Source organism: Pristiophorus japonicus, chromosome 6, assembly GCF_044704955.1.
Source record: "Pristiophorus japonicus isolate sPriJap1 chromosome 6, sPriJap1.hap1, whole genome shotgun sequence".
Taxonomy (NCBI): domain Eukaryota; kingdom Metazoa; phylum Chordata; class Chondrichthyes; family Pristiophoridae; genus Pristiophorus; species Pristiophorus japonicus.
In genome coordinates, this window is record NC_091982.1 from 81,600,561 (window position 1) to 81,620,202 (window position 19,642).

Sequence of the window (19,642 nt, forward strand, 5' to 3'; positions counted from 1 at the left end):
CGTGGAAAGGGGAGGGGGTACTAGGGGTGACTGCGGAATGGACCAGGGTGTCGCAGAGGGAGCGATCCCTTCGGAATGCTGAGGAAGGAGGAAAGCAGGAAGATGTGATTGGTGGTGAGATCACGCCGGAGATGGCGGGAATGGCGGAGGATGATCCGTTGAACGTGGAGGCTGGTGGGGTGAAAGGTGAGGACAAGGGGAACCCAGTCATGGTTCTGAGAGGGAGGGGAGGGGTGAGAGCAGAGGTACGGGAAATAGTACGGACACGGTCGAGGGCCATGTTAACCACGGCGGAGGGGGATCCTTGCTTGAGGAAAAAGGAAGACATGTCAGGGGCACTAGTGTGGAAGGTGGCATCGTCAGAGCAGATGCGACGGAGACGGAGAAACTGGGAGAATAGAATGGAGTCCTTACAGGATGCGGGATGGGAGGAAGTTCAGGTAGCTGTGGGAGTCAGTGGGCTCTTTTAGTGGATACTGGTCGAAAGCCTATCCCCAGAAATGGAGACAGAGAAGTCGAGGAAGGAAAGGGAAGAGTCGGAGATGGACCATGTGAAGTTGAGGGAAGAGTGGAAATTGGATGCAAAGTGCATGAAATTTTCTAGTTCAGGGCGAGAGCAGGAAACGACACCGATACAGTTATCAATGTACCAGAAAAAAAGGTGAGGGAGGGGACCCGAGTAGGACTGTAACAAAGAATGTTCCACATATCCCACGAAAAGGCAGGCGTGGCTGGGACCCATGCGGGTTCCCATAGCAACACCTTTAATTTGGAGAAAGTGAATGCAGTTCAAGAAGAAGTTATTCAATGTGAGAACAAGTTCAGCCAGGTGGAGGAGGGTGGTGGTGGATGGGAACTGGTTGGGCCTCTGCTCAAGGAAGAAGTGGGACGCCCTCTGGCCATCCTGATGGAGGACGGAAGTGTAGAGGAATTGGACAACCATGGTGAAAAGGAGACAATTGGGGGCGAGAAACTGGAAAAGTGACGGAGAGCGTTGGAGTAGTTGCGGATGTAGTTGGGAAGAGAGTGGACAAGGGTAGAAAAAAAAGGGTAGAGATAGGAGGAAATAAGTTCTGTGGAGCAAAAATAGGCTGAAACAATGGGTATTCTGTGGCAGTTCTCCCAGTTTCTCCGTCTCCATCGCATCTGCACTGATGACGACTTTTCACACGAGTGCCTCTGACATGTCTTCTTTTTTCCTCAACCGAGGATTCCCCTCTGCTGTGGTTAACATGGCCCTCGGCCGTGTTCGTTCTATTTCCTGCACCTCTGCTCTCACCCCTTCCCCTCCCTCTCAGAAGCACAACAGGGTTCCCCTTGTCTTCACCTTTCACCCCACCAGCCTCCATGATCAGCGGATCATCCTCCGCCGTTCCCATCACCTCCTGCATGATCCCACCACCAATCATATCTTCCCCTCCCCGCATTCTGAAGGGACCGCTCCCTCCGCAACACCTTGGTCCATTCCGCAGTCACCCCAAGCACCCCCCCCCCTTCTCACGGCACCTTCCCGTGCTTGCGCAGGAGATGCAACACCTGCCCTTTTACCTCCTCCCTTCCCACTAACCAGAGCCCTAAATACTCCTTCCAGATAAAACCGCAATTTACTTGTACTTCTTTCAATTTAGTATACAGTATTTGCTGCTCCCGATGTGGTCTCATTTACATTTGGGAGACCAAGCACGGATTGGGTGACCACTTTGTGGAACGCCTCCATTCAATCCGTAAGTGTGACCCGGAGCTTCCGGTCGCCTGTCACTTTAATACTCCACTCCACTCCACTGTGGGATTGCACTGGATAGGGTACAGAGGAGATTTACGAGGATGTTACCGGGAGTAGAGAATCTTAGCTATGAGGACAGATTGGATAGGCTGGGTTTGTTTTCCTTGGAACAGAGGAAGCTGAGGGGAGACCTCATTGAGGTGTATAAAATTATAAGAGGCCTAGATATAGTGGATAGAAAGGGCCTATTTCCCTTAGAAGAGGGGTCAACAACCAGGGAGCATAAATTTAAAGTAATTGGTAGAAGGTTTAGAGGGGATTTGAGGGGAAATTTCTTCACGTAGAGGGTTGTGGGGGTCTGGAACTCACTGCCTGAAAGGGTGGTAGAGGCAGAAACCTTCACCACATTTAAAAAGTACTTGGATGTGCACTTGAAGTGCCGTAACCTGCAGGGTTATGGATCTAGAGCTGGGAAGTGGGATTAGGCTGGATAGCCTCTTGTTGGCTGGCGCGGATACGATGGGCCGAAATGGCCTCCTTCCGTGCTGTAAGCTTCTATGATTCTATATAAATGCAAGTTATTGTTGTTGATATGTTGCAACAATGATGAGCATTCTTTACTTTTGAAGTCTGATTTGAGATGGAGGAATACCAAACCAGCAGTAACTAATTTCCTGTGAAGGGCTTTGTGATGTCCCAGAGGATGTGAAAGGTGCTGTATAAATGCAATTTATTTCTTTTAAAAGGTATCTTAATAGAATTAAATGACTTTAAGTGAGCGGTATCTGTTTACTGAAAAGGAAACAGATACCGCTCAAAATTAATCAAAGCTCATCCAGTGCAAAACAATTCTTGCAGTGACAGTCCCATCAAATTGTATTTCATGGGATCAATGAAGTTATCAGATACCAAGCTATTTGCCACTTTTGGAATAAAGAAAAGCTGAGCATTTGATAAACAGGCCCCCCTTCTCCTTGGGACAAACACAGTTGACAGCTCTTCAAAAGGCTTTGTATCATAGTATACAAAGGACACTAAATCTGAGCAGATCACAGCTTGATGATATATCTATCCTTCTATCACCCCTGTGTGCTTTAATGCTTCTCTGACTTGTTGAGGAATCCACTGAACAGAGGTGGCTCATCTGCCAGTGATGTGGATTTTCCCCAATACAGAGAAATCAAGTCAACAGAGAATTCCCCTCCACACACACTTCCAAATACAATTTGTAGGGACTGTTCTCAAGTGGCAGAAATCCAACACATCACAGATTCTTAATAAAATATTGAGATTTAGGCTGTCTTACAACATGAAAAGACAAATCTTCAATTTGTCACAGTTACAGGACTTGTAGCCTTCAAATGCATCTCCATAAACAGATACTAAGATTTAGTCTTGTTGGCTACAGCTTCGTATTGATTGGAAACTTCACGGTCAATAATTACAACATTTCTTCCATTAATGGGCATCCTTTTATCATGAACATGTTTCCTTTCCATGTACACAAACCTATCCCTTTACTTACATTCAATTAGAGCCATCATTCCATACCCCACTCATCTGGTCCAGCTTCCTTTGAAGTTTTATTATTTTCTTGGTGGCATTGGCAAATTTTATATTACAATTAATACCATTTATGAGTACAACAATTTGTCGTTATATAGCATGTTAACATAGTGAAAGATTCTAAGGCACTTCAGGGTGGAGGAAGAAAATTTAAGTGAGGGGTCTAAAAGCATGGTCAAAGTAATAGATTTTGGGGAGGTTTTTGAAGTTGGGAAAGATCTAGCAAGATGGAGGATTTCCACAAGAGTACTCCAGACTACAAGGACATGATGGCTGAAGCCTGTGCACCTTTGATGGGACCAAGGGCACAAAGTAGTCCAGGAGACACGAGTTCAGATAGAGGGCTGAAATAAGATGGAGACAAGGTGTAGCAAGCCCGTAGAGAAATTGTAAACAAGGACAAGGAGTAACAAACAGCAGAGGACCAAAGAAAAGCCCATGGAGGGGAAAAGGGAGCAGGGGAATACTTTCTTTACAAATCCTCTCCCATTCTGTCTCGTACACAACAATATGTATACAATTTTAGTAAATATCCTCAATTTTTTACAGCTTACTTTTGCTCTCAAGCAAATAGACACTTACATTTTTACTTCCCTCCTCAGCCACTCATGACACATTTTGGGGACAGCCGACATGTAACCCAGACCAATTTCACTGATTTGAATAAAAGCCAGCATTTCAGACCAGCCGTGATGCAGTATGTAGATGCAAGCTCTATTTACACTATGTTTTAAATGACTAAAAAGACTCGTCCATGGCATAAAGTACTTACAGCAGGATATAACATTTAGAAAGCAAGAATGAAACTAACACCACAGCATGTTAATGCAAAAAGCAAGTTAATCAAGAAAGTAACTATGCTAATCACCTTTGATTCCTTGTCTGATTGATCACATCGGAGTACACACTGCCAGAAAGGGACTGGTTATGGAAACGATTCCTTAAAAGTGGAAAAAAAAATGAATTGGCCACAGAAATACCACAGCAATTTAAATATCACAAAGCCCCTATGGAATTTAGTCATTCCTCCTTTTTTTTAAAATTTCTCCCACTTGTTTTTAAAAGGATCTTTTGTGCCACACACGATTCCCCGGGCAAAAATGTGGCAAGTCAGTTTACTTGACATCTACCAATGCTGCTCTGCATCCAAAGGTGAAGAGGCCCACAACAGAGGACAAAGAGTAACTCAGCCACTGATTTGTCCATCCACAGAAAATTGCCCAGCACTTTTCCCTACAGCATGTATAAAACCCATGTAGGAAGTTAGACACCGACCCACAACACAACATGTTTGAACATCAATGCAATGCTCCACCTTACTATCTCTACGATTGCTGGTATTATTCCTACACAAGTATTTACAGCTCCATCACATGTTCTACAGTTTAAAAAAAAAATCAGCTAAGAATGTGAAACTCAGAGTAGAATGGTACTCTGCTCAATGTTTAATGAGTATCCGTACCGAGAACAACAGATGATCTTACTCGGACCAGACTATAATATTTGGCACAAAGTACTGAATGTGTGTGTCACCAGTATAAAAACAGAAAATGTTGGAAATCTCAGCAGGTCAGGCAGCATCTGTTCTTTCCGAACACTCTACAGTTCTGACGAAGTGTCATCGACCCGAAACATTAACTGTGCTTTCTCGCCACAGATGCTGCTTGATCCGCTGAGATTTCCAACATTTTGTGTTTTTATTCCAGATTTCATCATCTGCAGTATTTTGCTTTTGTGTCACCAGATTGTGTGTACATTGAAATCTCACTCACAATAGTTCCTTTCTAGCATTATGGGTAAATCAAAATGGAAATGTTGAAAACGGTTGAAAGTTTTTTTTTTACTGAGAACATGAAATTTCTCTACTTTCCCTCAGCACTCTGGTTTTCCCACAGGAAGCATGCCGTGCATGTTCTGCTCTCAAGCTTCTACCAATGTTCACAGCTGGATGCCAGGAAGTGTAGAGGCATTACACAGGAAAAACCCTCCTTCCAAATAGCCATTCTTGCAAAGGTACATCTACACAATACCCCTATGCATTACGATATCCGAATCTCAGCAGAATGGGGGGAATTAAACCCATATCCCATCAGTTTGCGTTATCACATGCCTAAATTATATCAGTTCAAAAATGGATTGTGTCACATTTTACATCATAACATCAAAGCAATGCAAATATTTTCTTCTTTACAGAATATTGCTACTCGCATAATTTAAAAATTGATCATCCACCTGAAAACCCAGATATAAAACCCACAGTAAAAGTTTAAAAAGAGGTTGCAACCTCAAAATGACATTTGCTAGCAGCTCATTACATGCACAACAAAGTAAACAAAGTTAATACACAGCAAGTTTTACATAAGACATGCAAAAGTTAGTCCCTTCACCAGTTTCCACAATAGTAACTGCTGTGAATAAAGGGTGCAAAACACATTGCTGTTTTAAACAGCTCCAGTGTATGGTGCGTGCTGCTCATGTTAGCTTCCTCAACCATGTGGTTTGCTGACAGTCTCCAAATTCCTTCCTTTCTCAATTTCCTGCTGATTGTAATTGGCCCAAAACATGGAAATATATTGAATTACACTACAGAGAAATCATCGGGTGGTTCACCCAACATTCCTTTCCTCCACCAAAAAGGGAAAAATATTTTAACCTCTAAACCAGAAAAAACAGAAGTTTCAGTAGCAACGTCCTGAACCTCCCCATGTGTAATAGGACTTTTTATTTAGACTTGTGAAATTGACCATTACTGACTCATGCTTCTGTCACTCTCACTCGCATTATATTTCACAGCATGTCAGTGCTATTGACGTTTATAAGCAGTTCTAAAGCACACCAAAATCATAGTATGCAGCTCCACTGGTTTTAAGGATGGCTGGTGTGAGAAGTGGAAGTGACTTACTGGTGTAGAGGAAGATCCGGTGTGCATTTAGCTGATGCAATTCTTTGTCAGGGGTATTTAATACTGAAAATTGAGATAAACGTGGAACAGTGTTCTAATCCGTACAGTGCTCAGAAGTACAGACACTCCCCTCACAAATTATCATACATTTTTAAAAAACATGGGTTACTGCATATATAAATATCCAACCATAGCAGTATGGTTAATTTTCGCCATACAAAGCACTCGTAAACAGTCAGAGCATTTTCTTGAACGGAAGATGTTTCATTAGTCAGACAAGTATTGCTGGCAAAGCATACAATCAGATGCATAAGTAGTTACTGGAAGACTGTTAATATCGAACAAGCTTCAAAGTGATGCACCTCGTGCATAGCTTAATTAAAGAAAATTAGCAGGACACCAAAGACATTTTAGAAGTTACACAAGCCAGTTCTGGTCACCTTCTTCGCATTTTCTGATTGACTGTTTCCATTAAGTGCTCCAACAGTTTGTGTCCAATATAATTTAACACATTGCACACATTATGAATTGAAAATAATGCCTGGCCAGGTCCAGGTAAAGGGAAGGAAGGCTTTGGATCACTGGAGTGATCATTCCTACAGATTAGGTAGAAGCATAGTATTATTAAAGCAAATGATTGAATATTACAGAGATATAGTTCATATTCCCCATATATAGTTCAAGTAATTTGCAATAAAATATCACAATGAGGGGTACAGCAAAACATTGTCGGTATAAAAGGTATAAAAGATGGTTGGCACATATTTAAATCCAGATGCTAGGAACAGGAAATGACCATTCAACCTGTTCAGTCATCCATTTCTCTGTTGTTTGTTTTGATTTTGTGGCTCTGGGATGGATTGGAAAAGTTTGCTCTCAGTGAAAAACAATTGTTCTGTGGTCAATTAACACCTTTAAAAAGGATTCATATCTGATAGAATGAATTGAGGATTATAGTATATTTACAGCACTGCCCACTGATGGATTTAGGGAAAGGCAATAAAGTATTTTCCATCAGCAGACAGGAGAGCAGAATTTTGTTGATAAGTTTATTCAATGTTTATTAACAAAACTATCAACGAAGTGCTCCTGAGACTGAGAGGTTAACGTGAGTGATAATGGAGGGTGCACCCAACCATTAACTTGCGTGACATGGCACTTCACACCACGATATAGACTTGTCAATACATATATTTTAAGCATCTAAAGTTTTATTTTTAAACTAGAAAATAATTTATTCATTCTTAATCCAGTATTTATTAAACATATGTGCACAGCAGCAGTTGTTTTGGAGTTAATGTTCAGTAACTACGATATTAGATATGGCAGTGATAAGAAAATGCATTATTTATATGGCTTAGCAGTGAGGCATAAAGCATGTTCTACGGTCAAGGAGCAGGCTACAATGCATCACACTGCTGTAAAGATGAATTGTTAGGGAGGATAAGTGGCTAAGTTGTCAAGGTAGGCTTATAAGATCATCAGTACATCTAAAGAAGGAGTGATTGGCTCTGATGTGCTATTATCTGGCAGACAGGTACTTTAATAGCAGATACTAAAATTACAAGTCTATTGGTGCCTCAAAAGACTTCTAACCGTCTTTTCTTTAAATCCAAAAAAGTAGTTTTGGGCCTTGAATTTGTGGAAGTGTCAATGGCTAAACATATTAACACATTCAAGAATTGTTGGTGGTTTTTATTGTTTACCTGTAGAGTTAATTTTGGAGTACATAATTGTTTTGTGTTAATAAAAAGGATTGCCTTTGCTGGACATTTTTTTGACAATTTGATCGTTCTGCACTTCCTCATCAATATTCCTAAATCCAAATGACAAAAAAGTAGCCCTTGAATGTGACATTTTCAAATTCCACACCAACCATCCTTTTGGACTCAGATTGCCTGTGGAGTTTTGTTTATGGGCCCATGACAACTAGAATCTGGGTCAAATTCATTTTGCATATGAACTTACCCTAATCTGGACCTGAGGTACAGTCCCTAACGTAAAATGATCATGTGCTAAACTACTTATAACACTCCGGGGCCGAAATTGACCACCGCCTGAAACGAATTGCAACTACTGCTTTCCAAGCGTTCCGTCCGCCCCACAATCCGGAAAAATTCAGCTTTTTGGGTGACGTTTCCAGTCGGAGCGGTGTTGGTGTGGGGAGAGGGGCAGAAGTGCGGCTGGATCGGAGTAGCCGTCACTAGCGGGGCGGAAGTGGGGGCGAGTCGAACTGGCCGACCCTTCAAGTCATCAGCGCTGCACTGATGACGTCATTGCGCTGGTGCGTCACAATGTCCTTCCCTTTCGGTTTAAGGGGAGGGCTGCTGCGAACTCTGCAGCCACTTTAGTGGCAAATACTGGGCCACCAGGAGGGGTTTCAGCTGGGCCAGCAGCCTGGCATCCAAGAGGGGGTGCCTGGCTGCCTGTTGGCGGCTCGACCGAACCTGTGGGCATAATTGTTGGCCCGACCTGGCAGTCAGCTGACAAAAAAAAATAAGATGGAGTCAGCGACAGCACCACCTCCCCTTTAAGGATGGCCGCGCCGCCCAATCACAGAAAGGGTACCAACAGCGAAAGCGAAAGCTGTCGAGAGCACCGACCAGTGGCGGTGCCGCTCCCACGGAGCAATTTCTATAAGGGGTCGCCTCTGGCCGGCAATGGTTCGGCACGTGCACGATGTGGCGGGAAAACCGGCGGAGCAATCCCCTACACCCCAAAAGTAAAGGAGGGCAATATCAAAAATGGCGGCCCCTCCGCACCGACCCCGGCTACAGGCCTTATAGAAAGGGGCAATTTCGGCCGAAACCCTCGATAGTGGCCCAGTGTTTGCCACTAAAGTGGCTGCAGAGTTCGCAGCGGCCCTCCCCTTAAACTGAAGTGAAGGGACGCTGTGACGGGTCAGCGCGATGACTTGAAGCATCGGCCACTCCGACCTGCACCCACTTCCGCCCCACTAGTGACGGCTATTCCGATCTGACCGCATTTCCGCCCCTCTCCCTACACCAACACTGCTCCGACTGGAAACATCACCCAAACAGCTGAATTTCTCTGGAGTGTCCTTCAATCTCTCTACCTGTAATATTAAGGGAGTATGTACTGAAGAACAGTCTGATAAAGTTTATCCCACTTGTGATTAAAACAATCATAACCCACTTGAATCTTTTTCATTTGTTGACTGCTGAAAATCCTAATATCATTGGCTTAAGTAAAGGTTCATTCTTCCTTTTCCATATTAGACCACCCTCCATTCCCTCAAATAGCTGAAATCCATTCCAATCTCTGAACATGCCAGATGGCATCATTATAGTAGCTTTGCAGAAGTGGCCGCATGACATTACAACAAATAGACTAGATCAAAATGTCTTACTTACAAATTCCTCTGCCTTCTGGACACACTCGGTAGACAAATTTCATTGTCACTTAATGTTCGTAATCTAGTCGAATTTTGGGAGGTGGTCACCTGTAACAAAACAACATATAATACTGAGTGCTTGCTGGGGTGAATTCAATTCAAAAGTAGAAGGTCCATCACCTTATCAGGGCAACTAGGAATATGCAATAAACACCAGCAAATCCCGGCCTTGCCAATGACGCCCACATCCCAAGAATTATTTTTTTGAAAAGTAGACATCTACAGAATAGTTTCAGGTTATTCATTTTAAAAGTTGAGTGTACTTTTTCCTGAAGAAAATAAGTTATTTCAAAAGGCAGACAGTACATGGATATCTCCAGATTTAATTTACAAGAATAATCCCTGAACATTTCACTCCTTTTTCTACTCTTCCACACAATTTCCTTCAGGCAGCACAAGTGGACTAAGGAGAATTCACAGAATATTCTGTCCCCATCCCTCCCACCCAGAACTCCAATGAATACATCACCTAAGAACTAACCAAACTTATCCAACTGCGTTCAAAAGACTGACAACCCCTAGACCTAACTGTGTCAAGTCTTGGCTCAGTGGCAGTGTCTGCACCTGAGTCAGAAGGTCTTGGGTTCAGGCCCCACTCCACAGACTTGAGCACATAATCCAGGCTGACACTCCAGTGTAATACTGAGGGAATGCTGCACTGTTGGAGGTGGTCGTCTTTCAGATGATATATTAAAACAAGGCCGCATCTGCCCTCTCAGGTGGACATAAAAGATCTCGTGGCACTATTCAAAGAAGAGCAGAGGAGTTCTCCAGATGTCCTAGCCAATACTGATCCTCCAACCAACACCACTAAAACAGATTACCTGGTCAATTGTCTCATTGTTATTTGTTGAACTTTACTGTGTGATAATTGGCTGACATGTTTCCCACATTACAACAGTGAGTACATTTCAAAAGTACTTCATTAGCTGTAAGGCGCATTGGGATGTCCTGAGGTTGTGAAAGGCACTATAAAAATACAAGTTCTTCTTTCTTTCTTTCAACTCCTTACCTTTTCCTGGGTGGGTGGGTGGGGGGGAAAGAGAGAAGGGAGTTAGAGATAAAAAGTCAACTGATCTGACTACCTCAATATATATCCATACTTTATGAAAAAACACATTGGGCTGGATTATCGGCTCATTTGTGACTCGGTTAGCACCCTGGCGGGCGGTAAATGCTGTTTTGGGCGTAATGCCGGGCATCCAGGATTTACTGCCCGGCCGGTAGATTTGGCTACTGGTTAGCGCCGGCGCAAAAACTTACCGCCCCGCTGTCCATTTTGACTGATATCATGACGTCAATCATCGTGCAACGATGCGCTAGCGCCCTGGATGGAACATTCGGCCCTTACACCTCATTTAACACCCACCCCAGGAAACGCCTGAAAAAAACAACCGGTCCCAGGGTGCGGCAGGCGGTATTGGCAACATTTTTAAATGGAGTGATGAGGATCCTACATCACAGGTCACGTTGGCAACAACAGTTGCTTACATAACGCTGTGTGAAAATTGACTGACTTGTAAACTTCACTTTTATCTGCCATTGCAGTGCCCTTACAACTTCAGTAAGAAAATTTAATGGGGGCATTACTAGTTCGGCAGCGTATCATGTTCCATGCTACTGCCAGGCGGTGTCAAGCTAGAAGAAGGGCTCTTAACCATGTCGGCCCACGGATGAGGAGGAGGTCTCATCCCCCACAGGTTTACAGGCACCAATGATCATACCTTGAGCTCTCTGAGGAACAGTGTGTGAGAAGGCTACACTTCCAAAAGGAAGTGCTGACAGATATGCCACCTCCTACAGGCAGACCGATGCCTGGACCGCTCTGAAGGCAGCCTTCAATATTCCACTCAATGGGTATCTGAATTCATTGTCGTGTGCTGCATGCTGCAGAACTTGGCCATCATGAGGGGCCAGGCATTGCCAGTGGGGATTGCAGGCCCACCTCAGGAGGAGGACGTGACAAAGATGAGCCTGGCGAGGCCCCCATTTGATAGCCACCCCATCCACGGGGGAGGCAGTGTGGAGATGCTGTTGCCGGACCAAGAGCCGCATGTCGCCAGCTCGTAATGGACCGGCTCTTAAATGGACGAAACTGAGGGATGGAGTTAATACTGGACACATTATATGACCCCATAAAAGGCACATCTCTGGTGAAAGTTGGAATGATGCACAAGACACCAATGGCAAATGCTGATTCATATATTTTACTGCAACAAAGTCACAAAAACTCCCCCCACCAAAATAAAACCATACAACATACAACATTATGTTGCAGGGCACTAAACAACAATAAAACTTCTTTATCACCGCAAGTTTCGTCCCGGGCGCACAAAGTCCGTTGTGCAACACCTGAGTTAACACCAACACTCCTCCGACTTACATTTTTGCCGAAACTTGCAGTCGAGGGCACAAACTATTTTCAAACTATCTTTAACACCCCGCTGCGATTAGCGCCCCGAAATCGCAAAAGCCCAAAATCCAGCCCATAACATTATTGTTAACGTACCTGAAATGGACTCTCGGATCTGTCCACATTCAAAGCCTGGGTGGTTCCAAACATTAAGTGAGGAGAGATGCTGAGTGGTGGAGGATCTGTTATCGATGGATTGTTGTGGAACCAGCCATACAAGTACGGCCTTGCTCCAATATCTTGCATTTCTGTTTCTAAAGAGAAAAGTTAATTCCTTTAAACCCAATTAACAACTCTGTAATTTGAAACAAAATTCTTGCTGTTGCCCATCAGTATTCACTTATCTATATATTAGAACATAAGAATACAAGAATTAGTAGGAGTAGGTCATATGGCCCCTTGAGCCTGCTCCGCCATTCAAAACGATCATGGCTGATCTTTGACCTCAACTCCACTTTTCCGCCCGATCATCATATCCCTCAATTCCCCTACAGTCCAAAAATCTATCTATCTCAGCCTTAAATATATTGAGCATCCACAGCCCTTTGGGGTACAGAATTCCAAAGATTCACAAGCCCGAGTGAAGAAATTCCTCACCTTGGTCTTAAATGGCCGACCCCTTATCCTGAGACTATGCGTCAGCCAGGGAAAAACAACCTCTCAGCATCTACCCTGTCAATCCACCTCAGAATCTCATATGTATCTATCCCTCACTTTTCTTCTAAACTCCAGAGAGTATAGGCCCAGTCTACTCAATCTCTCCCCATAGGGGATCCCAGGGATCAATCTAGTAAACCTTTGTTGCATTGCCGCTAAGACGTGTATATCCTTTCTTAGATAAGGAAACCAAAAGTGTACAGAGTACTCCAGCTGTGGTCTCATCAAAGCCCTGTACAATTGTAGCAAGACTTTCTTACTCTTGTACTCCAATCCCCTTGCAATAAGGCCAACATGCCATTAACCTTCCTAATTGCTTGCTGTACCTGCATGCTAACTTTCTGTGTTTCCTGTGCGAGAGCACCTAAATTAAAAAGTCGTATTTTTACAGGTCTGTCGCAATTCAAAGTGTCAAAAATATTTTAAAAAGAAAGGCAGTCACTTTATACTGGTTCATTCTAACCCAGAGTGGAACATTTTCAAGCTTATACCAATCTGCAAACTTACCTTAAACAGCAATAAACCTCTAACTTACTTCAAGATTTACAACAGTTAGACATTGTGACTTTAAAAGAACAGACCAGTTGCATCTTATTAGCAGAATAGTACAGTGTAAGTCACATTGCAATAGGTTGTGGTTATTATTTTTAAAAAGCATAGTAATGACAGAACGAGCTATACCATGAGATCTGCTAATTTCAATAAAAACTATTAATAACTCGACTGCCATAATAAACATATAGTATAATGGCCCGGATTTTGCAGTAAAAATAATGGTGAGGCCATGAGCGCATACCGTTATTAAAGAGTAAATCAGATAGCAACCTCTGGCTACTACACAGCACAATTAAACGCGGAAATCGGGAAGTTGCTGTTCGAGTTGCCTTGTTCCTCCAGAACTTCGTTATGACAGTATCTCACCAAGAGATTCGGCATTAAAATTCATGCAACGCCTTGTGGTGGGGGTCACAGTCTCAGAGTAAGGATTAGGTCATTTAAGACAGAGATGAGGAGTCATTTCTTCACTCAAAGGGTTGTGAATCTTTGGAATTCTCTACTCCAGAGGGCTGCGAAGGCTTATACGTTGAGTATATTCAAGGCAGAGATTGATAGATTTTTGGATACTAAGGGAACCAAAAGGATATGGGAATAATAAAGGGGAGGGTGGAGTTGAAGTAAAAGATCAGCCATTATCTTATTGAAAGGCAGAGCTGGCTCAAAAGGCTGAATGGCCTGCTCCTATTTCTTAGGTTACTTACGTAATAGATATCCACTAAACATGCAAGGAAAAGTTAGGCTTGTCCATTCCAGTCTAAGTGAATTTATAAGGCTGCGATACGTTCTAATTACTACCAAACAACCTCTCTGGCACTGAAAATTAACTTTTGCAAGTCTGAAGTCTCAATCCTTCGGAGTTTAATTATTATTGAAAATTTTTTAAAATTACAAAATTAAAATAAATGTGTTTGTTTACTTTTTCTTTCTGTCTCTTTTATCTCTCTCTCTTAATCCCATCTTTTTATTTCTCTTTCTATACATGATTTGGCATTCAATTCAATATTCTAACTTACACTTCCTGGTTCAGATTCTGCATGTCTCAGTAAGGATTCTTCAATATGATTGGTTAAGGAGATACACAGTTGCTTGCCCTATCCACACAGGTCCGAGATCCTCTATAGAGGACACTGCACTGTTTTGAATTTCTAATTGCCATAACTTCCAGTGCAAAAGCCCATAGAAAGTCTGTGGACAACGGCTAGCGCTGTTCATTCGCCGCTAACTGCAAAATCCTGGCATTTTAATCTCCCTTTCCATTCCCAAAATCATTAATGATCCTCCCTGCATCATAAATTCAGGACTGGAGCTGTTCTCTAATGAATCCATAGTGTTCAACTTCATTCATAACTCCTCTGATAATGAAGCAGTCCATACCAGCCTACAGCAAGATTACAATAGATTCAGGCTTGGCCTGACAAGTGCAAGGTAACATTTGTGACCCATAAGTTCCAAATCACAACCATCTCCAACAAGGAAAAACCCAGCCCCAATCTTCACTGATACCACCAACACTAAGTCTCCAATCATCAAAATCTTGGGAGTCACCATTGCCCAGAAGGTTCTAAATTCGGCATCTCAGGAGGCCATCGAGTGGATAACCAAAATAGACAGCCCATTATTGGCTTTTCCCATCATACGAAAGTAGTAGTAGTAGTAGTAGAAGGTTCTAACTGGAACACTCCATACCGAACCAGTGCAGAGGGCAGAGACAAGTAGCTCACCTCATGACCCTCAAAGCTCCTAAACTATCTGCAAGGCTCAAGTTAGGAATGTGGTGAAATTCTCAGCACGTGCCTGGATGGGTATCGTCTCAACATTAAAGAAGTTTGCTACCATCTAGGACAGAGTAGTTTTTTTGATCAGCACCCCAGCCACAATATTCTCTCCCATCCACCACAACTCACTATGGATGCAGTATTTACAACAGGATGCACTGCAATAACCTTACCAAGGTTACTTCAACAGCATCTCCCTCCCCTGCAATCACTACCAATGAGAAGCACAAGGGCAGAAATGTCCTGGGAACACCCCCACATCGAAGTTCTCCTCCAAATCACACACCATCCTAACTTGGACTTACATCACTGCTTCTTCATCATCGCTAGGTTAACAGCCTGAAATTCTCGATCCAATGCCATTGTGTGCGCACCATCACTACAAGGACGGCAGTGCTGCAACCAGAAGGCCCACTAGTACATTCTCAGGCCAACTAGTGATAAGAAGTAAATGCAGCTTTGCTAGCATTGCCCACATCCCAAGAACATTTTGTTAAATCCTACTGCCATCGCTGCTGGGACACTTAAAACTCAGGTGTATATTCAGGTGGAACTCATAGTTGAGGCAAATAGCATAGATGGATTTAAGGGGAAGCCAGATCAACACATGCGGGAGAAAGTAATAAGTTATGCTGATAGGGTTAGATTAAGAGGGGTGCAAGGAGGTTCACGTGGAGCATAAACACTGGTGTGGACCAGTTGTGCCTAATAGCCTGTTTCTGTATTGTACATTCTATGTAATGTAATTCATTTTCATTATAATTCTATTACAATCAATATGGTTCTTTAACTAACTGACATAATGATGATCTGGATCAATACATAGGTAGGTATATAAAATCCTATATCCTTAATTGATGTAAACACAATTTACCTCCCATCAATATTCTTTCAGGAATCTGCATATGCATTGTTGATAGCTGAATATCTTCTACTCTCTCTTCATCCGCTGTCTCTTCGGTCACTTTCAGTCTATTAGGAATTCTCATTTTCTGACTGATAGCCTCCATGAAACTCAGGTCACAAGGTGCTGGAGCGGAGTCGATCAAATCGGAAGGTGCTGCAAATGCTGGTTCTGTCATGGCAACTGAAGAGCCAACAAAGTAACATTTTAATTTTCAAATGAAAGAGAGAGTAATGATCACTAATAATTACAAACCCTCATCAGGTTGAACAAGTGGCAAGTATAAGCAGTGGCCATCAAACAGGGAATGAGGAAATGTGGACTGTTTATCAACTATCTTACACATAGCCAAGCAGTCAGTTTAGACCAATATTGGCAGAGGTCTTCCAGCACATTGTTTACTTAAATTCCCAAATCCAGTCTTCGGACACCTAATATTTCTTTAATTTTGAAAGTCAAGTTGGAGGAAAGGTTGGCACTGTGCTGATTTTCTGCCACAAGATTTGCTTTGTGTTTTGAGAGTGCTGTACTATAAAGGATGTGATTAATATACTCGCAATTTCTCGTAACAATAATGTGACACAGCAACAACTTTTTCTTCCAATGATCAGTCGTATTTGGTTAAGTTGCTGTTTAATCTTCTTAAAACCATCTAATGTCATTCCATGACTGATGGCCTCCACGAAACTCAAGCCACAATCCTAGGGACATATGCTTACGTGTACAGAGATCCTACGGATGCGTTTACACTGTAATTTTATCTAATCTTGTGTAGTGTAAATATGAGTTAAGGCCTTTCGGGAAGTCTCACTCTTTTTCATTCCTGTGTCAGGTTGGCCTTGACTCTGGATTCAGGCTATGTTTATACTCTTATTTCTCATGCGAAGCAAAACCACTTTACTGTAAATACACCTTTAGGGAGATGTCTTTTCACTTACTTAATTCATGTTATTTCTTACAGGAAAATTTTAACAGCAAGCTAAATTATGGAAGATGTATAATGTGGAATATTCTAATAAGTATTGACTAATCAGGTGTATTATCACAATAAGTGATGCAATCAAACCAAAGACATGCAAGGGGGAATGAAGCCCAAACAGATTGCAGGATTCAGATTCTTGCCTGTGATTTCAACTGTACTCTTGCAGGAAGGGGTGAGTGCATGGCAAATGCCTTTCCTGTGTGTACAGAAGAGAGAATTGAATGGCCACTCTCATGCATATGCTAGCAGCCAGTTAAAGAGTGACATTGATGGAAGCCTGAGAGCAGGACCCTAGCCTATTCACTCAGTTGAGGTAGACATGTGGCATAAAGGGTTTTTGTTGCAGGGTGGTTTGACCAACAGAATCAAGAATAATATGGCAACTGCCAGCCTTCTACATCTGACTCAGATCCCTTTCACATTTTATATTGATTTTTTTTTTATAAAGTACACTCAAATGTGTATTGAATAAGAAGCCATTGTACAAGCTGTACATTCACATATATATTTTACATTTTGATTGCATGGTGCTCACAGTAGAATTATATTGGTAATCCAGGTTTCTTGGCATGACTGTACTTGCACTGGGACCATTGAAAGTCAAGTATCTGAGGCAACTTGTTTTGGTCTTGATTGCTGGAGATTCGCTGAGGATGGAACACCCTGCCTATTAGTGATCACACCCTTCAGGGTTAGTTGTGGGTTGCCTTGGTAGGGCAGTTTATGTTGAGTGATTCTCCAAGAACAGGCTTAGACTGCTTGTTTTTTCTCCAGTTGCAGGCACTGACCAAACATCACTGTTCAACATGCGCTTTAGACAAGTGTTGTGGAGAAAGCTGCACGGGGTGAGAGGGAAACACAGCTCCTTGCAGTTAGTAGCCCGCTCATTGGAGGGGGCTCTCACTCTCCAGTTGACAGGCCCAGCCAGCAGTGAGCTGGGGCCTCAGGGACTGCAATGTTATTCATGGTCCTAGAAGTCTCCTGGACTGCTATCCAGAATGGTTGAGGCAGGCACATGTCAAGAATATGCATATGGGAGTGCCTTTCTGGCCACTTCCCCCAAAGTAGTCATTTGGTATGAAGGGATAAAATTTGTGGAACTTGTACGAGACATAGTATGTACAATGTATGTTCTGGAATTAATTTTCACACATTTTTCTGCAGGTAGTAATGTTGAGGATCGGTCTCCATACCTCTCACCACTCCTGCTCCTTTAATGGATGGTATCTGCAAGCAGTTTTAATGGGAACTAATTTCATGTAGATCTCCTTTGCAACTTTCTAAAATAAAACTGCAAAAAAAAACTCTGTTGTTACTACCACCCAGCATTTATTTGCTTGTTGATATGCATTACATTTTATAACACTATTTTCAGCTCTATTTTATAATTGTACAGAAAGAAGCCACGGCAGAGGAACTCTTGTTGAAACTGCTAGGAGAATGCCTGAGACAAAGCCAGAGACTTTACATGGTCCAACCTCTCATACAGTACAAAGTTGTTTTCATATGTGGAAAAGTGTGTAGAACCCTGACATGTACAGAAAGACTTAAAGATCAATTTGTACTGTACAACCTGATCTCTCAGACTGCAGTTATATTGTGGCATTTACATCACTGCCAAGAAGTTTCCACTGAGCAATGCCATAATGACAATATAGCTCCAAAGTCAGATCTGGAGTGGATGGTGCAAGACCCTCACATCCTTCCCTACGAGGACAGAATCTCAGTCTCCTGGAATTGAACATCACCTCAGAACAGCAGCTACAATGAATGCTCCATACATATTGTGCAGTCTCTCTTGGAAGCACATTTTCTATTGAATGATTGATGTAACCAGTGGAGAAGCTCCAGGCCCAACCACACTCAGGTACAACACCTGTTGGAAGTTCGAGGTCTCCCCGGTCCTGTTGGCGAAGCTTCAACCTGTCTCAGGCGGAACACCTGTTGCTGAAGTGGCAAGCAGTCTGAGCCGCAATGACAAAGAGACAGTCAGTTGTTTGATGACCCATGGACAGCAGCGGGTGCCAGAGATGCACCACAGATTAACTGAAGCCCCTTCCTTGCCCGTCCTCGGGATCAGCAATGGCTCTTTGTGAGTGAACATATTTTACATACAAAGCCCCTAAAGTAAGGGAATGTCGGGGACATTTCCTACTACCCCAGGCCACACATTACTCACCTCTCCTGCCTCCGAGTGCCTCACAAACACCACTTTGTCAACTCCCCATTCGCCAGCACTGACGTCACGTGCCCGGCGCTTTCCAGCCGCTCACAAACACTCGCTCTTTTGCACCGATCCGATTGGGTCCCGCGTGCCCACGTGGCTGCCGAGAAGCCACGCCTACCCTTAACAAGTGCCGCCTCGGAAAGGGGCGGGGATTCTGACGGCGATAGTGTGGTGGAATGAACGGAGCGCGCGGCGCGAGCAGTTGGTGCGCGAGGCGACGGTTGAGGTTCAAACCATCAGCAGGCTGGGGCCATCACAGGGGGCAGGGTGCGGCGGCATACCATTGCAGGAGGGCGACGGCTGCGAAGTCAGGTCGCTGATTTCAGTGCGAGCAGGCACAGCAGGAGGGGTGAAGGAGTGGCGAGAGATTGTAGAAGGAAGTGACCGGGCCCCAGGAGAGGCGAGGTCTGGGGCCCAGAAGAGGTGAGGGCCCAGGGGCAGCACGGGCCAGCCCACACTGCTATATGTGTGCGCGCCCAGTCATTTTGTTAATCCTTACCACTGGACCAAGACCCAGCTC

General features: G+C 43.4%; 1 protein-coding gene across 4 annotated transcripts in view; it reads right to left on the reverse strand.

Annotated features, from left to right (window-relative positions):
• Positions 1–19,162, reverse strand: part of LOC139265721 (mitochondrial fission factor-like) — a 28,682-nt gene extending 9,520 nt beyond the window's left edge. The window contains exons 1-7 of one of the 4 annotated variants that reach the window (XM_070883006.1): positions 19,075–19,162; positions 18,089–18,186; positions 15,884–16,096; positions 12,116–12,273; positions 9,566–9,654; positions 6,632–6,787; positions 4,158–4,229 (exon numbers count right to left, since the gene is read on the reverse strand). In XM_070883006.1, coding sequence (XP_070739107.1) covers positions 4,158–4,229; positions 6,632–6,787; positions 9,566–9,654; positions 12,116–12,273; positions 15,884–16,091 — 683 coding nt within the window. In that variant the 5' untranslated portion in view covers positions 16,092–16,096; positions 18,089–18,186; positions 19,075–19,162. Of the gene's footprint in view, positions 1–4,157; positions 4,230–6,631; positions 6,788–9,565; positions 9,655–12,115; positions 12,274–15,883; positions 16,097–17,430; positions 17,508–18,088; positions 18,187–18,771; positions 18,795–19,074 lie in introns of those variants that run through there. The other 3 variants (XM_070883007.1, XM_070883009.1, XM_070883008.1) reach the window with 3 other exon arrangements.
• Between the last annotated feature and the right edge of the window lie 480 nt (positions 19,163–19,642).